The following is a 20,000-nucleotide window of genomic DNA, read 5'->3' on the forward strand; positions in this document are numbered from 1 at the left end:
ACGGAGCTCCGCGGCGCCGTCAGCCGCGGCCGCCACTGCCCCCGCAGGAGGGCCGCGGCCGAGGCCCTGGCGCCTCTGCCCGGAGGGCGCGGCGTGCCTGGGGACGGGCCCGGCGGGGGCAGTGGCGGCGGCGGCGACGCAGAAGTTGGTGGTGGCGACGTCCGGTGGCGGTACGAGGTGGCGTTGCGTCGGTTTTTGGCGTGCGTGAGCTCGAAGCTCTCGTTCTTGTCGTCCTCGATGTGGTCGTAGGGGCCGCCGTGCTCCAGGCGGGCCTTGTGCAGCAGGAACTGCCGCAGGTCGTGCGACGTCCACGTGTAGCTGTCGCGGCGCAGGTCGTGGTCCACGGCGCGCCCGTGGCGGATTCCACACGCCCGAAGGCGCTCCACGATGGTCTGCACGGCGTTGCAGCCGCCTTCCTTGGGCGTGTCCTCGCCCTCGCCCTCGCTCTCCGTGTTCTCCACCTCGCTCTCGCTCAGGCACTTGTCGGTGTCCGGTTCGTCCTCGACGCTGTCCTCGCGCCACACCAGCGACTCCCACAGCGCCTCGGCCTCGGCCTGGTCCACCGCGAAGACAGCGGCGGCGGCGGCGGCGTCGTCGACGTCCTCGTCGTCATCATAGTGCACGTGGATGCGGTCGGGGTTGAGCAGCGTGTCGTCCGACGTGGTGACCTTCTGCAGGCTGGGCAGCGGGTCGGCGTCGTACAGCGACACGTCCTCCTCGGAGTGCGCGTCCTTCAGCTTGTACCTGTGGCGCCGACGCCGCCGCCAGTTCCACCAGCGGCGCCCGTTTCCCCGCTGCTCACTCATCGCGGTGCCTCGCCGAGTCTCAGATCTCGCGCGGACGCTCGGCAGGGCAGTCGACGAGCGCAAGAACGCCCAACTAACGGCGGGCGATTTCGAAACTTCTACTTACAGAACTATTTACATTCATATTCCCCGAAGGTCAATATATACACGCGGTACGGAAAACGAAGTGTGTGTTTTCGAAGGCCAATTAGGGCGACACGGACCGGTGGCCCTCTCTCATCGGATGCTCACAGTCGTCCACATCAAAATGCATTATCGTTGCCCCGATTCCAGAAATGGCTACGAGCTACTGGTTCTTGAGCCAATACACGTTGCCTCGGCTGGGCGACTTGGCGGGAAATGGGCGAGCAAAGGTCAACCAAAAAACGGTAAATTACCAAACTTCGAAGAACAACAATTTACCCGAAAGTTCAACATCGTTCCAACACTTTAAACGTTATAACAACAGGGTCATGAACATCAACAATCGCATGTATATAAAACTAATGGATGGAGTTTCGGTGAAAGTACGAGAGAGCGACAGACCAGCTGATTACGCCTATCGACTCCACCCTATTGCCGAAGCCTAGGCGGTTAAAACGTCCAAAAGTAATCAAGTAGATAGATAAAAACCCCGACCGACGTCGCACATTAATAAGGTGAAAGTAAAAACACGTGGCTTCCTCCACGGCCTCTAAGTGTTGTCACCTGCCGTGTCAGACAATATAAACGTACATTTTCTCCGCCCAGAAGGTCGGCCTTGAGTGATAGCGCGACCTTGTTGCTCGTGTATTAGCTACTTTTCTTCTGTTCTCACTCGAGCGGAGCCTCGGTTGCGCAACCCCGAGGCCACGCGGCCAGCGCCTGTGTGCGAGGCAGTCGGTCAGCCAAGCACGTGCCCGAGGGCCATGGGGACCGCCGGGCGACCACTCGGCAGCGGGATCCGCGAAGGCCTACGGCGGGAGCGGACGGCCTCCCGACGTCAGAGCGAGGGCCGCGGCTGCACGAGGGAGGGGCTTCAGCGTCGCTGGCCGAGGGAGGACCGCCGATGACCCTGGCATGGGGTGGACGCGGGCGTGGAAGGCGCGTATCTCGGAGTGCGTGCGCGCGAGGGGGGAGTGGGTAAGTAGAAGGCAGCGTGGAAAGAGTCACGGGCGTGAGGCATGGGCGGGACGGCGCCACCAGACAGCGTGTCCGCCAGGAGTCAAGTGATCTGCAGGTCGAGCTGGACATCTGCTGGCGCTTCTCTCGAAGACTGAATTCCTTTTCAAAGGCAGTGGTGGGAGGTCCTGCTTCCAGCAGTGTCCTCAGCACAAAGACGCCTCGCTCGCGATTTCTACGTGACTCACTGGCCTCCTGTGACTCCCTCGCCGAGTCGGATGCGGCCGCCGCGACGCCCAAGCTCCTTCCGCGAAAGGTAATCAATAGCACTTGGCCCTTTGGCCTAATCGCAACCGCATCGTCCGGGCATTCCACGTGGCGGTCGGTGCCCTTCACGAGGGCAGGGCTGGCACGCAGTCACCTGTGCTCGCGGAGGGAAGAGGCAAGCAGGGGGAGGGGAGGGGGAGGCACCGAGGGAGGCCCGGCGTGCTGGCGAGGGCGCGGGTGCGGGTGGAACGCTGGCTGAAGTAAGGCACAAGAAACGCTGGGTCGGAGCCACAGGAGCTTCCTACCACCTCGCCGCAGCACTGGCCGGGGGTCTCGTCTCAAAGGGCGAGGAGGGGGTCAGGGGGAACGGGGGGGGGGGGGGGGGGTCCACAGTCCACTCCCTTAACGAAGAACCATCCTCGGACGCCCCTTAACGCGCCACCGCCAACATTCCTCGTTCACTCAGGATTTTTCGCTGTTTTCGTGGGGTTCGTCACAGTCCCGAGGGCAGCGGATCGACACGGGTCGCTCTTCACTGCTGAGCTAATCGACCTCGAATCTATTCCCACAATGCTTTCTCTCCGTTACTTGTACACAAAGCGGTCGATCCTCTAGGTCTCCGGGGGCACTTGGAGGATCAGACCCCCTTCCTCACGTCCCATCCTTACTCGAGGACGACCGGAACCTCCCCCTAGTCCTCTCGGGTTAATTCGCCAATCGTCCGATCTAGAGTTGCGGCCATGGGTCACCGCCGAGCCGAATCCGGGCTCACAATCACTCCCTAATCCACACACAATCGCTGCAGAATCACAAGGAGAAGCCGAAGCAGTCTTCCGCCGGGATACTGGAGGTGGAGGCCGGGATCGAACCGGTGCAGGCCGTGGCCACACACATGCCAAAGGGTAGGTTGCCGCTCCGGCCACTGCAGTCTGCTCGAAGGACACTCCACAGACCCAAGTTCGCGGCCATAATATCCACACACACACACAAACAAACTAACAAACAAGCACAAACGTTCTATCGGCAGCGAAAGAGGTTCAAACGTTCACGCGATGCCTCTCGTATGTAAACAAACAACATGAACAACTCGCAACATTAGAATAGGAGAGTCCTCTAAGTCCTCTTTTCTTTTTCTTTCTCTCTTTCTCTCCTTCGTTCTCTCTCCGCTATCCGGTCGAGAGAGTCGGGCTGGGCCAGAGTGCGTGCGGCCGAGAGGTGTGTGAGGGAGCACCGCGTTCGCACACCCGCCACCCTGAGCGCTCCACCGCTGACTAAAGCTTTGATCTGCCACCCCGAGAACCTGGGCTCCCGCTCCACCTCGCCTCCTCCTCCTCCTCCTACACTGACTCCACCTCTTCCTCCTCCTCCTTCTCCTTCTTGTCCTCCTCCTTCTCCTTCTTGTCCTCCTCCTTCTCCTTCTTGTCCTCCTCCTTCTCCTTCTTGTCCTCCTCCTTCTCCTTCTTGTCCTCCTCCTTCTCCTCCTTCTCCTTCTTCTCCTTCTTGTCCTTCTTGTCCTTCTTGTCCTCCTTGTCCTTCTTGTCCTCCTCCTCCTCCTCCTCCTCCTCCTCCTCCTCCTCCTCCTCCTCCTCCTCCTCCTCCTCCTCCTCCTCCTCCTCCTCCTCCTCCTCCTCCTCCTCCTCCTCCTCCTCCTCCTCCTCCTCCTCCTCCTCCTCCTCCTCCTCGCCTCAGTCTTTATCAACCATTTCTCTCTCTCCCTCCATGAGAAAATGGAAGGGGGGAGGAGAAGCGGGAAGGAGAGAAACAATGACGACGCAAATTTTCCCAATTGGGGGAAACAGAACTGCGAGCGGATAAGCCGATTTAAAGAAGAAAATCGCTGATCAGCAGGAAAGGCACCGTGCTGCCTCTCTGTCGCGATTGACATTGCTTGCGGATACCCTGAGGCCATTCCCTAACATCCGCCCGCCGCCCGAACACGCCAGGATTTCCCGCCTCGTTCCTCCTCTTTCTGAGCCGCCGCCCTGTTCTTCAAGCAAGCACCGAAGGAACCAACCCTTCCCTTCCCATTTCTCACCGCAAAAGCACAAAAGCAGACGTTAAAAACAGACCACATTGAAAGCAGACCACTGCACTACAGAAAGACAAAAATAGAAAAAGAAAAAAGGGGAAAACTAAAATCCGGGTTCATTTCAGGTACCATGAAATAAGCAGGCGTCATCTCACGCGGCATGAGAGCGCTTGCATGACACTGTGCAACACGGCCGCCTTCGATCTACGGTCCCGCAAGTAACTTTTGCAATATCCCGTCTATGTTGCTTGGTGAAGTGTTGCAATAAAACGCATCTCCTTCCCTACATATATGCAAGTCCGCCCTGATCACGAGTCTTAAAAGAAATTACAAGCGAGCGAGGTGCTGGGAGAGGGAGGGGGGAAAGGGAGGGGGGGGGGCGGTGAGCAGGGAGAGGGAGAGGGAGGGGGGGGGTAGCATGTCTCCCTCCGTCTTAAAGGGAAGATTAGAAAAAAAAGAATAAAGAAATGATATTAAAACACACGGGGCTACGTCGACGTCATCGCCGTCACGCGAATCTGTAGGAAAAGGAGTGGCTGAGATACGGTGGCGGACTTTCATGACTGACGCCCTTAGCTCTCTGTGGGCATTTGTAGGGGAGGGGGGAGGGGAGGGGGGAGGGAGGATTTAGGGATAGGAGGGGAAGGGGAGGGGAAGGGGAGAGGAATTGGAGAGGAATTGGAGAGAAAGGGGAGAGAGAGGAAAGGTAGGAAGGAGAGAGCAAGTGCTTGAAATCTGTGTGTCTATCCGTGAAGAGTTTGCGAATAAAAGAAGCGAGGAAGTCTGTGTCAAGCGAGTGTGTGCACAAGCACTTGCTAGCTAGCCTGTGCGTGCGTGCGTCCGTGTGTGTCGCATTCCCCAGGTAGGCAATCATCGTGTCCAGCCCCTCCCACGCCCACACTCCCCGCCCACGCCAGCGGACCTTCGCCCACGCTCGCTGACCCTTGAAAAAGTTCCTGTCGATGACTACCCTTTTCTCCACGGGCTGTCGACGCCCCCGTGTCTTGCAACTGATAAATATCTTACGATTTTATCTTCCAATCATTATTATTAAACGAATTATATGATCTTATTTTGCGAATTTCAACACTGCACGACTTCTATGATCACGTCTTGCCATCGCCCAACATCTTCGAATCTTGCGATCTTTTATTGACACATCACGATCCGATTCTTTTCCGACCTTGTATCGCGATTATCATCCTCATACCGAACTCCTTAATCTTAATCCAGATTCCCTTTCGTTAACAAATGACACAAAGAATCAAGCTTTACAACAAAACAGCAAGAAACAACGAATCAAAACAAAAGCACCCGGTCCTTTCCCGTCCGCCCCAAAACCTTCCTCTTTCAAGAACTCGCCGGCTGACGATGTGCTTGCAAGGAGGACTTCAAAAGCCTGTCAACTTTCACGCGATTCCTTGGCAAGTTTCCCTCAGAATCCGCGTCTCACCTGCCCGTAACCCCCCCCCCCCCCTGCCCTCCAACTTCACACCCCGCTCGACCTCTGATCCTTCTCGACAAACTGTATTCAAGTCACAGAACGGGTCGAGATCGAGGTCGATACGCCAGCTCGGGAGCCAGTCGACCTGCAGCATGTTACTAGGCACTTTTATTTACATATTCTATTGTTATAATTTTATTTACATTTTTTTGCTTGGCTGCCAAAAGCAAGTAGGGGAAAAATGTGAATAGGGAGGGTAAATCTCCCAATTTTTAACAAAGCAAAAGCTAAAAGATAAACTTGGGAAATGGATAGAAAGGAGAACAGTAATCACTGATAAAATTATAAAAAGGGGAAGAAACGGAAAGAGCGAGAGAGAGAGAGAGCGAGAGAGAGAGAACGAGAGAGAGAGAGAGAGAGAGAGAGAGAGAGAGAGAGAGAGAGAGAGAGAGAGAGAGAGAGAGAGAGAGAGAGAGAGAGAGAGAGCGAGCGAGCGAGCGAGAGAGAGAGAGAGAGAGAGAGAGAGAGAGAGAGAGAGAGCGAGAGAGAGAGAGAGAGAGAGAGAGAGAGAGAGAGAGAGAGAGAGAGAGAGCGAGCGAGCGAGCGAGAGAGAGAGAGAGAGAGAGAGAGAGAGAGAGAGAGAGAGAGAGAGAGAGAGAGCGAGAGAGAGAGAGAGAGAGAGAGAGAGAGAGAGAGCGAGAGAGAGAGAGAGAGAGAGAGAGAGAGAGAGAGAGAGAGAGAGAGAGAGAGAGAGAGAGAGAGAGAGAGAGAGAGAGAGAGAGAGATAGAGAGAGAGAGAGAGAGGCCGTGCTGCGGAGACGACAGCCAGGCTTACACCAACAACACCACCTGTCACCCGCCACACTTGCCACACCGGCACACCACCTCATCACCAACACCGGGAACATTCTCACACCTCCTCATTCCCTCATACCACATACCAAACCAATACCAGACAACACGTATTACCTCCTCCCAACGCCCCCTCCTGATTCCCCGCTCCAACAATGCCAAAGAGGCACTCATACCACATACCAGGCAACATATCTGAATTCCGACCCCCCTTCCTCACACAAAACCAGGCTAGATCCTCATACCAGATACCACAATACCAGACTACACAACTACCCCCCACCCCCACCGACACCCCCACACCCCCCTCAAGCGACACCGAAAATGGGCGACGTATACTGTGTGTGTAGCGGAGGTTAAACAAAATATTGACCAGAAACTACGTACTGGTTGAACCCTCGCCAAGCTGCGACGCGACACACGGGGGGAGGATTTTCTTGGTCGCAGTGAATAAACCGATTTCTTGAATACATAGACAAACAAAAATAAACTAGAAATACAAATGAGAAGACCCTTTATGGTTCTCTCTTTGCGGCATCTACTTATAGGCTCTGGTGGATAGGCCTATGCTGATGAAATGTTGCAAGAGGCTAGAAAGAGGGAGATTTGGCGCGCTGGTCTTGCCAGTCTACCGCAAAGCAAGGCTGTGCGGTTACCATTTGAGCGAGATTTGCCTTTTTTCGCGTTTATAGTATAGCACAGTGGGGTCGTTTAGGCAACGGAAAGTGCGGTGGCTGGGGGCGGCTGCCACGCGTCCATAGACCTCGCCTCCCCTTCCCCTTTTCTCTTCTCTTTCCCTCTCCTCCTCCTCCTCCTCCCCTCTACCTTCTTCTCTTATTTTCTCTTTCCCTCTCCTCCTCCCCCTCTTCCTCATTCTATTCCTCCTCCTCCTCATTCTATTCCTCCTCCTCCTCATTCTATTCCTCCTCCTCCTCATTCTATTCCTCCTCCTCCTCATTCTATTCCTCCTCATTCTAATCCTCCTCATTCTAATCCTCCTCCTCCTCCTCCTCCTCCTCCTCCTCCTCCTCCTCCTCCTCCTCCTCCTCCTCCTCCTCCTCCTCCTCCTCCTCCTCCTCCTCCTCCTCCTTCTATTCCTCTAACGCGCTCTGTCGCCAGACTATTTACCAGTCTATTGGCATGTTGATTCGTTTATCTATTTATCTGTCTGTTCCCTCTGGTCTATTTACATACACGCTGGTACACGCGCGCGCGCCCACACAAACACACACACACACACAACGCACGCATGTATGAACGAATACATGTATATCCGAAATTCCATATATATACCTATGTATCCACCCCCACCCATACGGACCCGCGCATCGCCTGAGCAATCCACAAGGAATGAACAGCCATGGATTCCCAGCCTCATCGCTCAGGTGGATAACATCGGCCAGTTAAAATTGAAACCAGTGTTGAAATGAGTCCCTGAGTGAGAGATGAAAGTGGAAATGTACCAATCCGCGGCGCCGAGACCGGCCTGTGTATTGCAAGAGAGGTGGAAATAAGTGAACACATCTTACACATTTCACCCGAGATTAATTACACATTCACCACACATCGATGCTCTCACGCATTGGTGAGGGGATACGTGCGCGCTTAATTCGAAACTGGTGTTTACATATCGATAATACAATTATCGAAAGTAACCTCGGAAGAAGATAATTGTTAAACTATTTTTTAAGCGAGAAAATAATTTCCAAGGAGAAAACTTTTACGTTTTCCCAAGCACATTAAACTCAAGTTCACACGCGCGCATCCGAACAAGCACGCGGTTTTGCAATCATTCGCTCAAAAGAGAGAATATACGATGAAAAAGAAAAGTAAGAAGGAATATTCACACACAGAGAGAAACTCTCACCCCAGCCACCAATAAATAAAACCAACAACATAATATAATTTTCAATGACAATATTTATCTCCTGCTTACCCCCCCCCCCCCTCCCGCCCATAATTTCCCGAGCGAGCACCTGGCAACAACAGCAGGTGACAGGTAACTAACTGGCCCGACTGGCGCCAGTCACTCCTGCCCTCGACGCCTTTTCTGCGGCTAAACAACTGCTTTCACTTCATATGCCAACACGTAAATAAAAGTGGATATGCAAATGAAGGAAGACGAATAGGCAAAATGAACAGATGCGAAAAATACGATAAAATGAAGAAAACGGGAAAAATTCGAAATCGAAAAAAACGAAACACAAAATGCAATAAACAAACCAATTCATAAATGAGCAAATAAATACTAAACAAATACAGAAAATAAATATCACTAAACAGAGCGAGTGAAACTACAAGATTAAAAAATACGGGGAAACTACTTGACCAACCCTGAAAAAAATCAGTTTCTAAAATATAAGTAAAAAAAAAAAAAAAAAAAAAAAAAAAATTGTTTTCTGACACAAAGGTAAAACACACACACACACACACACACACACACACACACACACACATACACACACATACACACACATACACACACATACACACACACACACACACAAATACAGAAATATTGAAAAAAAAAAAAAAAATTCTAACACGTAAATCAAAAATATACAAATATTACATAAAAATATATTTCTAAAAAACAAAAGCAAATAAATAAATAAAAATATAAAAATAAATAAATAAATAACAATACTAATAAACGAGAAAATCCCAGCCGTCCGTTGCGTTCGTCGACCCTCTGCCGCCGACTCGAGGGCGCTTACGTAAGCCTACTGATAATCACCCATTATTAATCACCCCTCCAGCCCCCCCCCCCACTAGTCCCCCACTTTCAAGGGAACATCACTTTCAACCACAAAAAGAGAAAATAATTGTCAACCATACGATAATTAATGATGATGATAATAATTATGACGATAAGATGAAGCAAATGATAATAACAATACTATAATGATAACAATTATAGTAATGATGATGACTGGTGGTGGGGCTGATGATGATGATAATAGTGATGATAATAGTGATGATAATAATGATGACGACGATAATGATAATGATAGTGATGATAAAGGTAATAACAATAACAGTCATTTTCTTTCTCATTATCTTCATGAAATAACACCAGATTAAATGTTTCCCTCACCCCCCCCCCCCCCGTCCGAAATCCCGCCAAGCGATTTCCAAATTCCTTCGCTGGTCACGAAGGCTTCGGGAGGTGATTGGCGTGACCTCCGCTTTGCAACACGCCTGCAACACGACCCCTTGCGTCCAAAGGCGGTTCAAGCAGTTCGCCGAGGGATTAGACAGCAACGGGAGAGCATTGCAGTGGTGAGAGGGTATACGACCTGGCCGGCGCCACGCTCGCTGGGCACTGTTTGCAACACGCGTGATTTTGCAATGCAATCTTGAAGAAAGGGGAGCTATCAACATTCCAATCATTCCTATAAGATCCCTTATTTTGATATCAAGGCACTATACATGACAATTAACTTTATAATGCAAATATTATCGAAAAAAAATCATGCTAACCTCACAAATACCTCTTACCAGGCACAGAATTGGGGCCAAGATTATGTAATTAAATATATGCAATAAAAGCACCCATCAAATAAACTTAGAAAAATATATCAAAGTGAAAGTTACAGCAAGAGAGTTCCGTTATGTACATACTTGGTTGACACTATCAACTGCACAAAGGCGCAAAGGCGGTCATATATGATAACAAAGCAAGAGAAAAATAGACATATATACACAAACATATATTTCTTATTTGGGATAAGTGTGCCAAGGCATGACCTGATATCGGAGGAGATTATTCATGACCTGAAATTTATCCCTAAACTCGAAACCTTATCTTGCGAAACAAAAGCAATATGGAAGGCTGAAAGGAATTCGAAAAGGCGCGCCATCACTGACGGGAAAACAAAAGACTGTCGCTTTAATTAAGGTCGCGCGGAGAGGCCACACCTGCTCAGAAATATACAACAGGATTTGTTTGGGATGGACATACATATATATTTCTCTGTCTCCATCTTTCTCTGTCTCTGCCGCTCACTTTTATCATATATATATAAACAGAGCGAGTCAACGCACGAACACACCTAACAGGAGGAGAAGGAACGGAGAGGGAGAGGGAGAAGAAGGAGGAGGAAAAGAAGAAGAGGAAGAAGAAAAACAAAAATATGACGTCATAATGTGGTCATGACTGCTCCCCCCCAAAAAACGAAGAAAAAAATAACAGAAGGAAACGCGGAAGATGAAAAAGAGCAAGGAAATGACAAACCTCAAGACTACAACAATATATATATATATACTCATATATAATAATAATAATAATAATAATAATAATAAACAAGCCTTTCGCTCCCGCCTTCCACTAATCCTAAAATCTCATTAAAAAAACACGACAAGATCAACTCATCAGAAAATAAATAAGAAAAATGAAGAAAAAAACTCAAAACATCATATTTATAAATAGATACACCAAAAAAAGGGAAAAAAATATTAATTCACCTTTTCAACAACACTAATACACCTTCAATTTCTTTCACGAAGGTCGAACATTGAGGTTAACGCTATATAAAAGTGAAAAATAAAATGAAACGAAAATCATGATGAAACAGCTAATTCTTAAGGCGTGATGTAAGATCATTTCACTTTTCACTATTTTTTTTTCTTTCACGAAAAATGCGTGACTAAGGATATATATGAAAATCTTTAACATTTCCAAAAATTATTACTTGAATTACAATTTCAGCTCAAGTGAAGTCCACAATAGTAAAATAGTTTATAGCACTACCTACACCAATAAAAAAAAAAAAAAAAAAAAAAGTTAACAATCGCAATAGTAACAAAACTCGCATAACAATGCCACATCTACTTCCTAAATACATGTGCGCATTTAATTCCTTCAAATATATTGTATATACATTTCATCAATCTGTGTCCTTGCGTAATATCTATCTGTACAAGTACAAATGTACGTACACACACGTATCTACATGTACATTTGTTCCTGTATGCGTAATTGGAGCACAGGCGGAAGTACAGAAGGTCACGCGAGGTCAAAATGAATTCTATAATGCCATCTGGTGCCGCTCCCCCCCCCCCTCCGTCCCGTTCATGTCGGCCGTGTTAAAAAGAGCAATAAGTGAGGGATCAATGCATGACGGTTGGATGCCAATGACTCTTCCTCTTTCCTGCGCGGTGTTATTGTTTCGTTTCTTTATTATTTTCTTTCCCTTTCTTTCATCGGTGTTATTTTCTTCTATGCTATTTTTTATTAATATGTATTCCTCTCCCTCTTTCTTTTCCCGTCCTTTTGGCCATCCCTTCCTTCTCTTTCTCTCCCCCTCCCCTCTCCTTCCTTCTCTTTCTCTCCCCCTCCCCTCTCCTTCCTTCTCTTTCTCTCCCCCTCCCCTCTCCTTCCTTCTCTTTCTCTCCCCCTCCCCTCTCCTTCCTTCTCTTTCTCTCCCCCTCCCCTCTCCTTCCTTCTCTTTCTCTCCCCCTCCCCTCTCCTTCCTTCTCTTTCTCTCCCCCTCCCCTCTCCTTCCTTCTCAGCTTCACCTCCTTCCCACTCCACCCTCATCATCCCCCTTCTCCTTTCCAGCTCTCCCCTCGCTCTCCTTCCCCCTCCTTCCCCCTCCCTATTTCTCCCCCCACTCCTCCCTCCCTCCTTCCCTCCCTCACCTCCCCTCTACTCCCCTACTCCTCCTCCACCCCTATTCCTCCTCCTCCTCCACTCCCCGTCGGTTCAACACGGCGATATAGGAAACAGATGTCACGTGGTAGCATCGCCTCTCACGCGATGTCAGCTGATTAGTCGATACGGAACCAAAAGTACCGCTTCCATAACAGTCAAAACAGACATGCTGGCAGAGTGGTTGCAGGGAGTAGAAATAAGGATTGATTTATAGAAAAAGACTAGATTAATAGATAGAGAGATAAATAGATAGATTGATAGACTGACAGTTAAATAGAGAGGTAGATTGACAGATGGATGGAGAGAGATAGATAGAAAGATAGATAAATATATAGGTATACAAATAGATGGACATAAAGGAGACAGGCATTATACAGATAGATAGAGTGGAGGAGATATAGATAGATAGACAGATAAGCAGACTGCATATACTAACCAGATTTTTTTCCTTTTTTTTTTTTTTTTTTTTGTCCATTGGAGCAAGGGGCGGGGGAGGGGGTGATGGGAGGGGAGGGGGTAATGGGTGGGAGAAGGGTAGGGGTGTGGAAAGGTCTGGAAAAGGATGGGGGTAGCGGGAGGAGTAGGAGAAGGGTAGGGGTGGAGGGAGCAGGGAAAAGGGTGGGGTGGAGAGGGTAGGGGCAGGAGAAAACGAGAGTTGGGGGAGGATGCAAAAGGATGGATGAAGGGTCAAAGTGTGGGAAGGAAGGAAAAGGGTGGGGGAGGCGGATAGGGGACGGATAGATAGAGGGGGGGTGGGGCAGGTCGGGAATAGAGAGGAGGGTAGAGGTGAGGGAAGGGGTCGGCAGATGGTAGGGTGTGGGGGGAAGAGGGGGTGAAGGAAGTGGGGATGGGGGGAGGAAAGGAAGGGAGGGGGAGGACACTCTACACGAATATAGAAAGTGGATTCTCTTCCGGTTTCCAGTTGTCAACGTAGGAATAATACACAATTTCGAGTATCAGAAGGAAGGGGGACGAAGAGGAGGGAAAGATGGACATAGAAAACTCATAATAATAACATCTTTACGATAATGAAGACGAAGAAGAGAGACACGGCAACAAAGCACAAGAAAAATGAACGACAACAACAACAAGAGTAACCGGAATAACAACAACAAAACAAAACAAAAAAACCGTAAGTCAAGGCAACAAAGTGGAGATGAAAGAAGACCCAACCGAGAGAAAACAGGATAAAAATGGTCGAAGGACAGACGAAGGACACGCAAGGGCGTGTGAAACTGTGCTTGCATGATCACAGGAATGCTCACTCTCACACGTGGAAGGAATGGAGAGGGGGAGGGGGGGGGGAGAGGGGAAAGGAGGCAGGTATGAGTGGGGGAGGGATAGGGAAGGGGAGACGGAAAGGGAGGACGAGAGGGCGGAGGGAAGAGGAGAGGAAGGGAGTGGGGGAGAGGAGAGCGCGAGGCAGCGAGTGGGAAAGCATAGGAGAAGCAGGAAGGAAGGAGGGAGAGGAAGGGACCTGATGGAGGGAAGTCAGGAGAGAAGATAAAAGGGAGAGGGGGAGGGAAGTCAGGAGAGAAGATAAAAGGGAGAGGGGGAGGGAGGGAGGGAGGGAGAGGGACAGAGAGAGAGAGAGAGAGAGAGAGAGAGAGAGAGAGAGAGAGAGAGAGAGAGAGAGAGAGAGAGAGAGAGAGAGAGAGAGAGAGAGAGAGAGAGAGAGAGAGTGAGTGAGAGAGAAGAGAGATAGAGAGAGTGAGAGAGAAGAGAGATAGAGAGAGTGAGAGAGAAGAGAGATAGAGAGAGTGAGAGAGAAGAGAGATAGAGAGAGTGAGAGAGAAGAGAGATAGAGTGAGTGAGAGAGAAGAGAGGGATGGAGAAAGAGAGAAGAGAGGGATGGAGAAAGACGAGTGCCAAAGAGTGCCAGGTGTGACACAGTGCCATACACAGCTCACTTCTCACACACCAAAAGCTATCGATTCAAGGCCGCCAATGTCCCCATGAGTCCACCAGTCAGCTGGCCTCTCCTGTATGGCACTTGCACCCCCCCCTTCGCCCCACGTGGCACCTGACGCTAGTTCGTGGCACCTGCTCTTACTGGGATGGCACCGCACTTCCGGGGTGAAAGAGGGAATAAGGGTAATCCCTGTCACGGAGAGAGACAGGAAAGGAAGACGACAGGGAGGGAGAGAAGAGGAGGGAGAAGGAGAGATAGAGAAGAGGCGGGAGAGGGAGAGGGAAAGGGAGAGGGAGAGGGAGAGGGAGAGGGCGAGAGAGAGAGAGAGAGAGAGAGAGAGAGAGAGAGAGAGAGAGAGAGAGAGAGAGAGAGAGAGAGAGAGAGAGAGAGAGAGAGAGAGAGAGAGAGAGTGAGAGAGAGAGAGAGAGAGAGAGAGAGGAGGAGGAGGAGGAGGAGGAGGAGGAGGAGGAGGAGGAGGAGGAGGAGGGAGGAGGAGGAGGAGGAGGAGGAGGAGGAGGGGGTGGGAGAGGGAGAGGGAAAGGGGGAGGGAGAGGGAGTGGGAGAGGGAGAGGGAGAGGGAGAGAGGGAGAGAGAGAGGAGGAGGAGGAGGAGGAGGAGGAGGAGGAGGAGGAGGAGGAGGAGGAGGAGGAGGAGGAGGAGGAGGAGGAGGAGGAGGAGGAGGAGGAGGAGGGAGAGGGAGGGAGAGGGAGAGAAAGAAACGAGGAGGGATAGAGGAGAAGTGAGGGGGAGTGGGAGGGAAGAAGGAAGGGAGAGGAAGGCTTGGGGCGTTACCCAGGGATGAGGAGGGACGGAGGGAAGGAAGGAGGGGAATATGATAGGAAAGAGGATGGTAAAGATGGGGAGAGAGGGAAGGAACGAGGAAGAGAGAGCAAGAGAAAGAGATACAATAAAATGGATATCACAACAATGAAATATCATGAAATGAAAAAAAGAAAACACAAGGCAAACATATAAACAACAGATAATGAACAACAACCAAACAACACAGCCCCCTACTACCAACAAAAACAATACAAAAACAAAAACAACATTCCGCCGCCTCGCAGCCTAGGCACGATCCCGGCCGGAAATTCGGCTAAGGCGGGCGGGCGAGCGGGCCAGCGGGCGGGGAGCAGCCTGCAGCGGCGCTATAAACATGAGAGATACCCGCTATCAGGCCGAAGACATCTCCATGGCGGCGAGGAGGCCGGGGGCGCCACCCGGGGGACGGGAGGGGGGGAAGGAGGGGAGGATGGGGAGGAGGAAAGAGGGAAGGAGGGGAGGATGGGGAGGAGGAAAGAGGGAAGGAGGGGAGGATGGGGAGGAGGAAAGAGGGGAGGGGGAGGGCGGAATGAGGGAAGGAAGGGGAGCGGGAGGAAAGGAAGAAGGAAGGAGGAGGAGGGAGGATAGGCCTAGGAATCGGAAGAGCGGAGGAGTAAAAGGAGGAGGGGAAAAAGGAATGAGGTGGGGGAGTGGGGAGAGAGGGATGGGAGGAGAGGCAGAGTGAGTGAAAGACTTAGGAAGAAGGAGGAGGAAGAGGAGGAGATGTGGGAAAGCGGAAAATAAAATAATCATGGGCACAGGGCACGGGCTAGCGAGAGGGGGTTGAAGGAGGGGCGAGAGGAGAGAAGACGAAACGGGACAGGTGTCAGTCTCGGATGGGAGGAGGGAGTGGAGAGTTCGTACAGGATGAAGGGGGGGGGGGGGGGGGTAAAGGAAAGGGAGGCTTTTGTCAACTATAACTTCCTCTTTTCCCGGAAACCTTTATCAAATGGCGGAGAGAAAAATGACGTCATCATCGTTTGAAAAGACCGTACCAACGAACAATCTAAATAAAATCAACAACAAGAAGAAATACAACTATTTCCCTTTAAACAATCACTTATCAAAATCATCCATTTCGAATTATTCTAAAAAAATATAAATAAACAAAACAAGAAAACAGACAAACAAACAAAATCTAACAGCAAACCCAGACCGGAAAATCGCCTCCGAAAACAAACAAACAAACAAAAGACGAACGAAGAACCAAATAGCCTCTAAAAGAACATTGAAACGGATATCTAAAAATAATAAATAAATAGATAAACAAATAAATATATAAGTAAATAAAACACGAAAAACACCCAAAACTCCGTCCGCTCGCAGCGCCCGAGCAACGACTGCAACAGCGGAAGGAAAAAGCGTCAACATATTCAACGTAATGTCCCGCCGCTCACAATGAATACAAATTGATGAGGCTTCCCCTCCCCCTCCCCCTCCCCCTCCCCCTCCCCCCTCCAGCGACTCGCACCTGCAGCGGGGAACTCTTATATCTCATTTTCTTCCCCCCAAACGAGGGGACTTATCCCACGGGAAAAATACGTGAAAGAGGAACGAAAACGAGGATCTAACTCCGGGGAAAACGTCGGCGAGGGGAAAGAGAAACAAAATAAGCAAGCGGCAAAGGAGGAAAATTCTCAAATGCAATTCCGAAATGCATGTAACAAACACTTAACAAAGTTAGCGCTACCGGTGCGCTGCCTGAATTTCGCTCGAAGGGAAAAGGGAAACGAGGCAGGAACACGTCTGTGCACATGGAAGTCCCTCTTTCTCTCCGTCTCGTACAAACACATACATGCATACGTACGTATATGTATACATGCAAACATACATACAAACAAAAAGGGAAGCTGCCATTGTTTACATTTTTTCGTCCGCGTCATGTCAGTTTCTTCCTCGCCCAAATGACAGAATGAGTGACAGTGTCATGGCAGCGACCCGACCGCGTCTGGTGCAGCGTGCGCAGGCTATGAGCTCAAGGAAAGCAAAAGATGTTTTCTTTTGCTGTTATAATGTTATTTTTCTGTTGATGTCGTTTTAGTCATGGAGAAAAGGGTAAATATCAATAATTATCTTACTGGGTATTTTTTAAAATCTAATTCCTCTTGGTAATGTTAATCGTTACTATGATGTAATACCAATTACATTCGAGTTTTTTTCTGTTGTAAATAATCGATTTCTCTTCATATATTTTTATCAGTAACAAATCATTAAGATATGAGTAAAATTATAGTGTAAATTTTACGACTTCGAATGTATGTATGCATATGTATGTATGTATGTATGTATGTATGTATGTATGTATGTATGTATGTATGTATGTATGTATGTATGTATGTATGTATGTATGTATGTATGTATGTATATGTATGTATGTATGTATGTATGTATGTATGTATGTATGTATGTATGTATGTATGTATGTATGTATGTATATGTATGTATGTATGTATATGTATGTATGCATGTATGCATATGTATGTATGTATGTATGCATAACTGCCAGGCCGTTTGTCCATGTTTATCTTTTATTGCAAGCATGTATGTAGGCTTAAAAAAAGAAAGAAAAACCACGTATGCATGTATGTATATCCTCCCTGTGTGCACGTATCAAACACTGCTGCCGCGCCGACAGGAAGCGCCGAGGCAAAGGCTTTCGATCCCGAATGCCAGTGCAAGATCCCCCCCCCCAACTCCCCCCACTTCCCCCGCTACTACCCACACTAACGATTTCAATAAAAGATGGAAAGGAGAAGACAAGGTATCAAATGGGCAAGACCAAGGTAAGGTAACAATAACAAACGTAACAATAAAACAATGATGATGATGATGATGATGATTAATGGTGATGGTGATGCTGATGGTTATAATTATAATCATAATCATAATCATTAACAATAATAATCATAACTATAATAATAACAAAAAGAACAATGACGACAACAATAATAATAACAAAGAACTAACCGCTCCAATCCCGAAAAGTCCCTCGCATTGACCTTGGCACAGAGAGCGCGGCCCGAGCGAGAGCCACCAGCACCCCCCCCCCCCCCGAAGCTCCTCTGGCACCCTCGCCAGGCACTCGCGGGCCCGAAATGCAAGTCCCGCCGGGGTGAGGGAGGCGGCGGCGGCGAGGGCTGCCACGGCTCTCTGCTTCCTCTCTTCCCGCTTTGAATCTCCTCTTTCTCCTTTCTCTCTCCGTTTTACGCTTTTTTTTTTTCTTACCCTCTTTTCCCTCCTCTTTTCCTTTAGTTTTTCCCTCTTACGCTATCCATTTTCGTCTTTCATATCCCTCTTTCTCTTTTCCTACTCCTCCTCTTATTCTCTTCCATTTCTTCTCCTTTTCCTGCTTCCTCTTCCTCTCCACCGTCTCTCATTTTCTTCCTCACTCTCCTTCTCTCTCTTCCTCTTCCTCCTCCCTCCCTCTCTCCTGCTCCCTTTCCTCCCCAACTCTCTCTCCTCCTTCCTTCCTTCCTCCCTCCCCCTCCTCTTCCTCTTGCTCCCCGCTCTCTCTCCCCTCCATTCGTCCTCTCTCCCTCTCTCCTCACCCTCTTCCTTCGCCCCACTCTCTATCCTCCTCCTTTTTTCCCTCCCTCTCCCTCTCCTCCTTCCTCTTCCTTCACACCCGCTCCGCACTGCACCAAACCTGTCTGGCTGCTCCACCTATGACCAGTATTTGCTTTTCTTATTTTTTCATAGTTACATGGAGCTCAATTGGTGGCATTTAAAGGAGTATATTACAAAATAAAGGCCGGCTATTCAGATAAACTTCCAACACAGAGCGACATGATTAACCTCCCTGCACTTAATTACAGCGCCGTCAATCAAAAACACAAAATCACATACAGATGAATTACTGAGACTTACTGATACATTGCAATAATGACCGGGGGCTTCGAAATTGAGAGAATTAGGCTTCTTGACGACAGATTTGTGGCGATATTGCAACTCAAAAACGATGCAGCCTAAATAAAGCACCTTCGCGCACGCCATCTTCCGCGTCAATATTACATACGATACGTTAAGCCTCCTCTTCCTCCTCCTCCTCCTCCTCCTGCCGATGTCGAAACTCTACGGATCCACAACGCCATGTTTCACCCGCACGTCAACAGTCTAGACCTTGGATGTATATATATATTTCTTTTTCATTTTTTTTGGTTGAAGTTTGTAATGTAACACTGTAATATAATGTTACTGATTACATATTCCAAGTGACTAAGCCTTCCGACGTCCGTGCAGTTAGCCTGGTCGGTCCACACATGACTAAACTAACATGAACAATCTCCCTCTCTGTATTTACATGTACACATCGGACGTTCTCGTTTACTCGTTACACATGCACCAAATCACAGCACCATGTTCGAACGCATGCAATATCGAAATCACTCTAAAATATTGGAACACTTGATAAAACCATTCCGAACAACCCAAACCAACTCTTACTAAAAAAAAAAGATCAATAAATAAAATAAATAACTACCATATCTTTTAATTAAAACTAGCACCGAATAACAGTAATAATAATAACAATAATAATAATAATAATAAGAAAAAAATAATTATAATAACAATAACAATAATAATAACAACAACAACAATAATAATGATGATGAACAAACTCTTCCCCCCATTCGCCAAGCAATTAACGAGACCCAAAACCCATTATCAGGCCCCCCGGAGCGAGGCCAATAACCGCAAGCACGCAGTTGCCGCCGCCCGTGCCTGCTGGCTTGCATCGCCTGCGACCCCGGCGGCGCATCTGCTCTCCGAGGCCCATTCGCGCGGTCGTTCGGGTTCAGGGCCTCCGAAAAGGCGGTCTTCTCCTCCTTTGCTTTCTCTGTGCTTCTGTTTCCTGGCTTTGCCTATTTATCTCACTTTCTTAAGTCGGTGATTGTTTTCCCTATTTCTGGCTCCTCTCTTCGTGTAATGATATGTCGGGCCACTTCTTAGTCTCTTCCTAATCCCTCTTCTCTCTCTCTCTCTCTCTCTCTCTCTCTCTCTCTCTCTCTTCTCTCTCTGTCTCTCTCTGTCTCTCTCTGTCTCTCTCTGTCTCTCTCTGTCTCTCTCTGTCTCTCTCTGTCTCTCTCTGTCTCTCTCTGTCTCTCTCTGTCTCTCTCTGTCTCTCTCTGTCT

At 48.9% G+C, this 20,000-nt stretch overlaps 1 protein-coding gene across 5 annotated transcripts in view; it reads right to left on the minus strand.

Moving 5' to 3' along the window:
* The window catches only part of LOC125037817 (chloride channel protein 2-like), a 79,459-nt gene that overhangs the window by 43,958 nt on the left and 15,501 nt on the right, over window positions 1-20,000 (minus strand). For 2 of the 5 annotated variants that reach the window (XM_047631055.1, XM_047631053.1), the window contains exon 1: window positions 1-905. This exon is cut by the window's left edge and continues 472 nt beyond it. The exons of 1 other annotated variant lie outside the window; for it this stretch is intronic. In XM_047631055.1, the coding sequence (XP_047487011.1) occupies window positions 1-806 (806 nt within the window). In that variant the 5' untranslated portion in view covers window positions 807-905. Of the gene's footprint in view, window positions 908-20,000 lie in introns of those variants that run through there. 2 more of the 5 variants (XM_047631054.1, XM_047631052.1) reach the window with 2 other exon arrangements.

This window comes from Penaeus chinensis, chromosome 24, assembly GCF_019202785.1.
Source record: "Penaeus chinensis breed Huanghai No. 1 chromosome 24, ASM1920278v2, whole genome shotgun sequence".
Lineage (NCBI taxonomy): Eukaryota > Metazoa > Arthropoda > Malacostraca > Decapoda > Penaeidae > Penaeus > Penaeus chinensis.